This window comes from Oryzias latipes, chromosome 11 (genome assembly GCF_002234675.1).
Source record: "Oryzias latipes chromosome 11, ASM223467v1".
Lineage (NCBI taxonomy): Eukaryota > Metazoa > Chordata > Actinopteri > Beloniformes > Adrianichthyidae > Oryzias > Oryzias latipes.
The window spans coordinates 2422585-2432579 of NC_019869.2; the positions used below are offsets into that span (position 1 = coordinate 2422585).

The window sequence follows — 9995 nt, forward strand, 5'->3', positions numbered from 1 at the left end:
TCCAAAACTGAAGTCCTCCTTGTAGGCACTCCATCCACTATTTCCAAATCCAATAGCTTCTCCATCTCTGTCAATGACTTCTCTGTTCTTCCCTCCCCCCAGGTAAAGAGTCTGGGTGTCATCCTCGACAGCTCACTTTCGTTCCAATCTCATATTAATAACATCACCCGTTCTGCTTACTTTCATCTTCGCAATATATCTCGTCTCCGCCCTTTTCTCACACCTCATACAACTGCTGTACTTGTTCATAGTCTTGTCACTTCTCGGATCGATTATTGTAATTCCCTCCTGTTTGGTTTGCCCAATAAAACACTCAAAAAATTGCAGCTTCTTCAAAATTCTGCAGCCCGCATTATCACCAGGACCCCGTTATCCCACCACATCACACCAGTTCTCCAAAACTTACACTGGCTTCCCATAAAACAAAGGGTTAGTTTCAAGATTCTCCTCATCACCTTCAAAGCACTCCATAACCTGGCTCCACCCTACATTTCTGACCTTCTTCACATTTCCATTCCCTCCCGATCTCTCCGTTCCACTTCCTCTCTCCAACTCCATGTCCCACCTGCCCGTCTTGCCACCATGGGGGGCAGAGCTTTCAGTCGCTCTGCCCCTCAGCTGTGGAATTCTCTTCCTCCAGATTTACAGAACACCGACACACTGCCACTATTCAAATCCAAACTCAAGACCCATCTCTTCAAACAATCATACAGTTAATCCATTCAGTTATCGCAACCTCATTTGTCTGTTTGTCTGTTTTTCTATCCTATAATTTTTTATGTATCCATCTTAAATGTTTTTATTTATTATTTTTTTACTATGTCTTTATGTTTACTCATGTTTTACTCTGATAATTTCTTATTGACGTTTTATTCTGTTTTTCTTATTTTAACCTTGTACAGCGACCTTGGGTGACCTGAAAGGCGCTTGAAATAAAATTTATTATTATTAAATTTATTATTATATAGTGCGGTCGCCATTTTGTAGTGCTGTCCGAATCTACAGTTCAAAAATCATGTGCACTAGAAATTTCCCAGAATTCTTTACGAAAAAACAGTGTGGATCGATGCTCACTCGATCGGCGAATATTGCCCAGAATGCACTGCATTCATACCAGAATGCATTGCGTGTGACCCACAATACACTGCGCTTGAATTATTCGAAGATGGCGGACGGTTGCGCGAGAAAGAGGACTTAAAAATGTAAGTATATTTAAAAGTATCAAGTATCTGTTGTAAAATATATTTGTAAATACGTTAGATGATGTGTTTAATATGTTATATTCCTCAATCGACTATCTACATTGTTTGGAAGCTCATCAATTTCGGTAATGCTAAAGCTAACGCTAGCGCGAATTAGCGCCGAATGCTAAAAAACAAACGCTGTTGATATTACATAAAAAAATGAGTGAGTTCTAACTGTAGTAATAAGTTATTAACACATAAAATGTGTTTATATATGTAGGGACTGACGAGGATAAGGAAAATCTGATCCAGCATCTGTGGATGGAGAAAGATAGCCTGTTTGTTATCAGGCAAGCTCGTGCCGGATGGGAGTAAGAGACACTTGATCAGATTTGTATTTATTTATCATTAAACTGTAATCGTTGTCATGTTGGGGTAAAGGTTGTTGTTGAAAGAGGAGAGGAGGAAAGAGCACGAAGGGACAAAGAGTAACAGGAGAGTCTGTTAAGCTTACCTGAGTTTAAAATATTGTTCACAAAATGTAACGTAGTCGTTGTTTTTGCAATTTGTTCAATAAATGCAGGAACAAAAATGAATTATTTACATGCATTATTTAAATCTGAGCCATTTTTAACAATCTCAAAAGAATTTTCATATAAATATCAAATGTACATATTTACATTTTCGTTTTATATGTTAACATTTTTTTTTATACATCTTAACAATAATCCTGGTCTTCTAGAGTCATGTGTGTCACAGTTCTTGTGAGAAACTTTATTTCGGTTAAGTTAAACAAACAAACTTAAAAACATCAACATAAACATTGACACTGATCAATGTCAACATAAACATTGAAAATAATAATAATAATAATAAATAAATAAACATAACATAAACATTGAACAAAATTAACCGAAAAAGGTGTTGGGTGAAGCCAAGGCTTATTTCCCCAACCCTGAATACAAACATTACATCTACCTACAAACTGTTAGAACCTTAAATCAGAAAAGAAAAAAGATGAAAAAACCAAAAACCAAAAACAAAACAAACACTTCTCAAAATGACCTCACAACCACCAAAGTCTCTCAGTCCAGAAGGTATTTTTGAAACATTTTAACTTTATACATTTTCTTAAAGTGCAGTATGGATTTTGCATTTTTCAGTTCGTCTGATAATAAATTCCACATGTTGACCCCCTGAACAAAAACACTATTTCTTAATGCGTTAGTTCTGACCACTTTCTTTTTAAACATATCTTTACCTCGAAAATCATAATTATCAACTTTTATTTCGAACAAACTCAGTATTTTGGCAGGTACACATTGTTTTTTAACTTTAAACATAAAAATTCCAGTACTAAGATAAACTAAATCATAAAATTTTATTGCCCTTAATTTAGGAAATATTTGTTTTGTGGATTGATTGTATGAAGAGTGGTTTACAATTCTAATTGCTTTTTTTTGCAGAATAAAAATAGGTTTTGTATTTGACTTGTAACTATGCCCCCAGATTTCTAAACAATAGGTCAAATAAGGAATCATGAAGGAACAATATAGAATATACAATGTAGCTGTGTTTAAAAAATATTTGACTTTATGTAGGATGGCTAATGATTTGGACAATTTAGAGAGAATATAAGTTATGTGTGGTTTCCATGATAATGTATGATTCAAGATTACTCCCAGAAATTTTATTTCATTTACTCTTTCAAGAACAACATCCTCAATTTTTAACTCAGAGATGTTTTCCCGTTTTCTATAGCCAAATATAATGTACTTGGTTTTATTTTGATTTAAAGACAGTTTGTTTGAATCAAACCATTGTTTGATTATGGATAATTCTTTTGTTATGTCTGAAAGAAGCTTTTCCAGGTTATCTCCAGATAAATAATATCTTGGAGAATTGGGATAATAATGGTATTGGGATAATAATGAAATTGGTCTGTAATTTGTAAATATATGGCGATCTCCATTTTTAAAAATGGGAATAATTTTTGCTATTTTCATGTTATTTGGAAAAATGCCCTCCCTAAAAGACATGTTAAATATATGAGTTAGTGGTTCAACAATGAACTCAATTGTGTTTTTAATTAATGAAATATCAATGTCATTCCAATCTTTGGATCTTTTATTTTGAAATGTTCTTACAATTTCTAGTATTTCATTTGAACTAACCTCAGACAGAAACATTGAGAACTTGTTTGATTGGATACTAAGTTCTTTCAACTTCTTTATTGGCTCTTTTATTTCCATTGCAAGTTTATTTCCAACATTAGCAAAGTATTCATTTAATTCATTTGCAATAAGCATTGGGTTTCTGATCTGAATATCATTTTTTTTAAAATAACTTGGATACTCTTGTTTCTTATTGTTTTTTTTGGTTAATTTGTTTATTATTTTCCAAGTCTCTTGCATGTGTAATTTGTGTTGCTCAATTAACTTATGATAATACTGTTTTTTAGAATTTCTTATTATATTCACCAATTTATTTTTATAATTTTTATATGTATTTTCTGGTTCTTTACTTTTTTCGCTTACAAACTGTCTGTATAGTGCATTTTTCTTTTTACAAGCCTTTTCAATACCTTTGGTTATCCAAGGCTTTTCGTTATTTTTTTTATGACTAATTTTAATTTTTGGACAGTTTAAATTATAAAGCTCTATGTATCGATGCAGAAAGGCATCATAAGCTTCATTCACATTGGTAGAAGCATAGATTTCATTCCATGTTTGATTACATAGAGCCCTCCTAAATGAATCAATGTTATCAGAACTGCAACACCTTATCCATTTTCCCTGGGTCTGTGTATACATTTTCTTTGAAGACACATTTTTCAACACTGCAAACACAGGCAAGTGATCAGTAATATCACAAAACAAAAGGCCTCCCAAAATTTCTTTATCAGTTCTATTTGTGAATATGTTATCTAGCAACGTTGCTGATTCTGTGGTTATACGTGTAGGCTTATTAATTATTGGGCATAATGGAGCTGAAAGGAAAGCAGAGATTTGTCTTCGCAGACGAACGCCACTTTACTCGTCCTACTGGTTCCTGCTGTGGCTCAACATCTGTGGCTCCAAGCAGTCCCCTTCGCTGATGCACAGATTGTGCAGAACTGAACTGCAGGCAATGATTTTCATTGCAAAGGTTGGTTTTACTTCCAGTGCCCCCAGAAATATTGCTCTCCTCCTCATCTTCATAATGCCAAATGCTCTCTCGACCACAGAGCGTGTCTTGGCGTGGTGCTGGTTGTAACGGGCCTGAAGCGCATTCCTCATGGGTTCCCTGTAGGGTGTCAGCAGCGTGATGGGATGAGCAATGCAGGGATACCCAACATCACCCAAAAGGATCCTTCAGGTGGGTAATGTTTTATTTACATAAATTGGGCTTTTACGTAGAACCTGTGAACTGTGGACTGATCCTTGATTCCCAACAAAAATATCTCTAAATTTGGCATTAGTCACGTACAGCCTGCAGTTGAATAGAATAAAAAAGCTTCCTGTTAAAATAACAAGCTGCATTTTCTTTTAGGGCCTTTATTCTTAAGTGGCAGCCATCGATGCTCCCTACGACCTTTTGGAAGGTGGAAGACTCAGCGAGCTGCTAAAAAACCAGAGGTGACTAATGGTAGTTCATTCCCACTGGATGCTGGGTGACCCTGCTCATCAGCTGGAGGATGCGGTCTGCCGTCCTGTGGACAACGTCGCTCACAGTGGACCGTGGCATGTCAAAGGCTCTGGTTACCACACCGTAAGATGTGCCACACGCCAGCCAGAAAAGGAACACCAGGACCTCAGTCTCCTGTGTGCCCCCCCAGAGTGTGAGGAACCCGAAACTGCTCCACCAGATGCTCAATGGTCCTGCGGGTCAACCGATCTGCGGGTCTGCGGGTCTGGTCTGGACCGTCAGCGTGAAGGGCCACGACAGACACCTTTATGTTGGCAAAGCAGTAGAGACGTGGAAGACCCTGTAAAATAGAAAAATAATTATTTCATTGAGAAAATTAAATCTGATTTTTTTGAATGTTTCATTTTATTCTGATGTCTTACATTTTAGTTTATGACGTATTTATAAATGCTGGAAAATCTCGTGGGTTTTTTTGGCTGGGTTTTTGGATTTTTATATAAATATTTAAAAATTATAGTATTTTTGTTTAAAACAAGTGATATGGTTTAACTCTGAATAAAAAATACTAAACTTTGATCTGACAATTGTTTCATGTAGTTAGACTATACAGTTCATAGTCCAGTGTTGAAAAATAATGTTAAAAAGTCTTACCCAGCAGACTGTGTGACCTTGAGCACAATTGGTAACAAATGCTTAAATTGAACTAATAAAAAAACTTTAAGTTTAACTCACAAGTTGTTCATGTCTGGTCAGGGGAATCCAGAGGAAATCTTCTGAAACGTCTGCTTCTCCTTGCTGCCCTGTGATGCTGCATATCTGCTCGTTTTTGGTTTGATCCCATGAAAAACGGTTGAATTATTGCCAGGAACACGGACAGATTCATATATAAAGCTATTTTCAGTAAGGTAGAAGAGAAAACTACAGAAAAAAAATGCCTCCTCGCAAGAGCCTGTAAATCGTTCAGCGGCACAAAAATAAATATTGCCATGGAGTTGAGGGTTTATTTATCAACAAATACATAAAAGCTACACCAATGTGTTTGTAATTTTATTATTTATGAATCAGCCACGTTTTCCATGATCAGAACACAGCAGATTCATAAATAGTCTTGATAAAATGTTCATATTTATTGTATTTTTACTTTGACAAATGGGTGTCATTCTCCGCGTTAAATAGAAATAGTTCCCCTCCAGACCAGGTGGTGGCGGTAATGCGCCACTTTGTTTTCGTGCCAAGTGCCATTTGAAAACACCCAAAAGAGAAAACTAGTGAGCACGGGTGTCCGAATTGCTTTGAAAATTCAGAGAACTATATAGAGAACAATATAGTGCCGCACTATATAGGGTTTTAGTAGTTAGGGGTTAGGGCAGTAATTCAGACACAGCCGCAGACTATAAGCATAGATTAAACAATTACAAACAGGTGCGCACATCAGGGAGGGCAGGTGAACACACTGAGGGAAGGTCAAGACAACTGAAATGAGAGGACATGTGAGAGGACATGTGAGATACAGGAAGTAACAAAATAAAAGCTGAAACAAAACCCATTCTCACCCTGGCTCCTATACCTCACAGGTTGAACAGAAACTGAACTGACTGCTGCAGCTGGAAGATGCTGCAGACACTGAAACAGTTCACTGAACATCCATTCTAACACAATAGACACCATGTTGAATCAGATTTAGTACAATTTGTAAATCTACTAATCCAGTTTACAATAATCAGAGCAAATTATATCATACATAATCTTCTTTTCCTCTTATTCTTTATCAAGGACCCTGGTATCAGATCTGTTGGTTCATGACTCCTTCCTTGTTGTGTTGCTCACCTGTAGCCTCAGGTGGAGCTCTTGATTAGTTTTTGGAGACTTTGAGAGGTAGGAGGAAAAGGTTTTCTAAAAACAGCAAATAACTTCTATAGTTTGAATAAAACACCTTTTTGTTGATAAAGGAGAAGTCAACAAGTTTTTTTTATGTGAGTTGACCCCCCCCCTCCCCCCCCAGGGCTGCTGTGGTCACAACACACCTTACGTTACCAGATCAAATGTCTAGCTCTCGTTTGTCTGAAAAAAGACGTTTAAGATACACGGTTGGTCCTTGCTCCTCCCTGGACCAACCGTGGGCCGGGTGGGTGGCTGCCTGGAGTGCGGAGCGGGTCTCCCTTGGGGGGTCCTGGCTCGTACCTGGGGTCGGGGCGGGGGGATGCCCAGAACTCCTGGGTGGTGGTGGGGTGCTCGTCTGGGGCTGTGGGCGTCCCTCTCCGGCGGGGCCCTGCGTTGGGTTCTTCCGGCACGGCGGGGGGCTGCTTTCCTGGCTGGGCTGGGGCGGCGCTCTCTTTCCCTCTGCGCCTCCCTGCTCTCTGGCTCTGGGGGCCTCGTGGCGGTCCTGCTGGCCCTGGCCTGGGTGGCGGTCTTGGTCGCCCGGGGGGCGGTTGTTCCCTGCCTGTTCCCGTATGGCGTTGGGGGAATTCCGGCTGCCGCTGCTGCTGCGGCGGGGGTCTGGGTGTGGGGGTGGCTGGGCGCTCCTCTTCCTTCTTTTCACATTCCACCATCCATTTTAGAAGAACAAAGGTGTTAGCTCACCTTTGCACTAATAGTTTGCATGATTGAATGAATGAAAGATTTCACACTAGTTGGTTTAAAGGCATAGGTATGCGTTCGTGAACACTATCTGTTTTGTGTACATGTTGACATGTGGACATTTTTGCAGCTAGCAGGTGTGTTGATAATATTTGAGTGTGTGTGAACAGGCCCCGCCCTTTTTGTACTACATTTGAACCGTACCGTGGTGATAAACAACCAGTAAACCTGTCTGCTCTATGCTGCTTCATGGTCTTACCCCCCTTCCCCTCCTATTATCACCCTCCTACCCCCCCCCCCCCCCCTCTCTCTAACGTCCCTCTCTCTTCTTCCCCTCTTTCCTTTTCCGTCCGGTCCAACACCAAAGATTTTCAAACATGATTGAAATTAATAAAGTTTGGCCTCAATTACAAAAGGGGTTTATTCAGACATACCTTTGGTTTGTCTGAAGATGAATAACCCCTCTTGTTAAAATAAAATATGTCCAACACAAGAGGCCCTCAGCTCTCATCTGTTTGCCTAACTGTTGGACAGGACAAGTTAGAAAAAAAAAAAAAAAAGTTTACCAAACTTTTATTTTAGTTTTTAATTATAAAGATTTTATTCAAAAATAATATTTTTTAGTAAGTTAAACACAAAAGTAGACAAATGCAGCTTTTAGGAATAAGTCAAATATATTGACATATTGGATACAAAACTTAAAGAGAAATAAATACATTTCAGATGTTAAAGCCCATAAATGTTAAAGAATAAAAAGCATCAGATATTTTTCTAATAATTGTTTTATTCAGTAAATGATAACGATGCTTCACATTTCCTTAAGGATGTATTTCCTTATTAACCTTGAAGCTTTTTTCCCCCACTCTTATTATAAATGTGATATTTATTTATAAAATAAAAAATACTACATTTTTAGTTTTTTTACAGTGAATACAAACAAACTGACATGATTCAGCATTTTGACTGTAATGCATTTTCATGTTTCAAAGATTTTGACTTTTGAATCTAAGATTCACAACAAATGATGTAAAACAAGATCATCAAAAATGTAACAGAAGTTTGATTCTTGCAAATGTTCAGTTTGATGCAGATTGAAGGAAACTTGAAAGTACCTTTAATGTCTAACTTTACAATTTTTATTTTGTTTGTCATCTATAATCTGAAATGACAAGTTGATATTTTTTCATTTTCTTTTTAAGTATTTAAGAGAATTCATGTTCCTGTTGGAATCAGTGGTTTCCATAGAGACACTTTGCATCAGCAGCTCCATGCTCCAGTGCTCTGGGAGACTTTATAGTCCTGAGAGTTGAAGACTGGATGACTGACAGCTGTCCTTCATCACAGCAGAAGACACAGAAATCCTCCTCCTCCTCCTCCTCATCTTCCTCCAAAACATGAGTGTGATGTGCGTCCTCATCTGGACTCTCCTCTGCTGCTGCTTCACAGGTAAAGTCCAGAGAATCCAACTCCTCTCCTCTATGAACATCCGTCCCTCTGAAATGAAGGCCACAAAAGCATGAAGCTGCTTTCTGTTTCTGTCTCTGTCTCCTCAGAGTCCAGAGGACAGGTCACAGTGACTCAGCCTGGAGCAGTGAGCTCTGCTGTGGGAGAATCTGTCTCCATCTCATGTAGGACCAGTCGGGATGTTTATGATGATGGAAGCGATCACTATTTAGCCTGGTATCAACAGAAAGATGGAGAATCTCCTAAACTACTCATTTACTCTGCTAGCACTCTAGAATCAGGGATTCCAAGTCGTTTTTCAGGCAGTGGATCAAACTCTGATTTCACTCTGACCATCAGTGGAATTCAGGCTGAAGATGCAGCAGTTTATTACTGTCAGAGTTTTCACTTCATCAACAGTCAGGATGTGTTCACACAGTGAAAAACAGTCGTACAAAAACCTCCCTCATTCTGCTGAATAGAAACTGAACTGACTGCTGCAGCTGGAAGATGCTGCAGACACTGAAACACTTCACTGAACATCCATTCTAACACAATAGAAACCATGTTGAATCAGATTTAGTATAATTTGTAAATTCTACTGACACAGTTCACAATATTCAGAGCATATTACATCATAAATAACCCCCCCCCCCCTATTTTTATCAATGACACTGGTATCAGATGTGTTGGTTCATAATAATGATAATAATACATTTTATTTATAATGTATTGTATAGAAACTTGGGGGAATAATTACAAGAGCTCACTACATCCTCTCTTTTTACTTCAAAAAAGAGCCGTCAGAATTGTACATAAAGCCGGATATCTTGATCATACAAACAATCTAGACTTTTAAAACTACATGACCTTGTGGATTTTTTCCACTGCGCAACTTTTATACAGAGCCAGTGGGAAATCGTTACCATTCAATATCCAAAAACAGTTCTTAGAAAATGAAGGAGGCTACAGACTGAGGGGATGTAGGAACTTCAAGATCAAACTGATAAGAACCACAAAGAAAAGTTTCTGTGTGTCGGTGTGTGGCACTAAACTTTGGAACGGTTTAAGTAATGAGCTCAAAAAATGTTCAAATATTCAAGAAAATGTATAAAGAAACTCTGATTTCAGGATATGAAGATAAGAGGATTTAAGGATCAACAG

The 9995-nt window shown here is 38.1% G+C and overlaps 1 gene segment (V, D, J or C); it reads left to right on the forward strand.

The window, feature by feature from the left end:
* Positions 1 to 8782: 8782 nt before the first annotated feature.
* LOC111948174 lies at positions 8783 to 9420 on the forward strand. The segment is given in 2 exon segments: positions 8783 to 8834; positions 8942 to 9420. Coding segments are annotated over 2 exon segments (384 nt in total).
* The last annotated feature ends 575 nt before the right edge of the window (positions 9421 to 9995 follow it).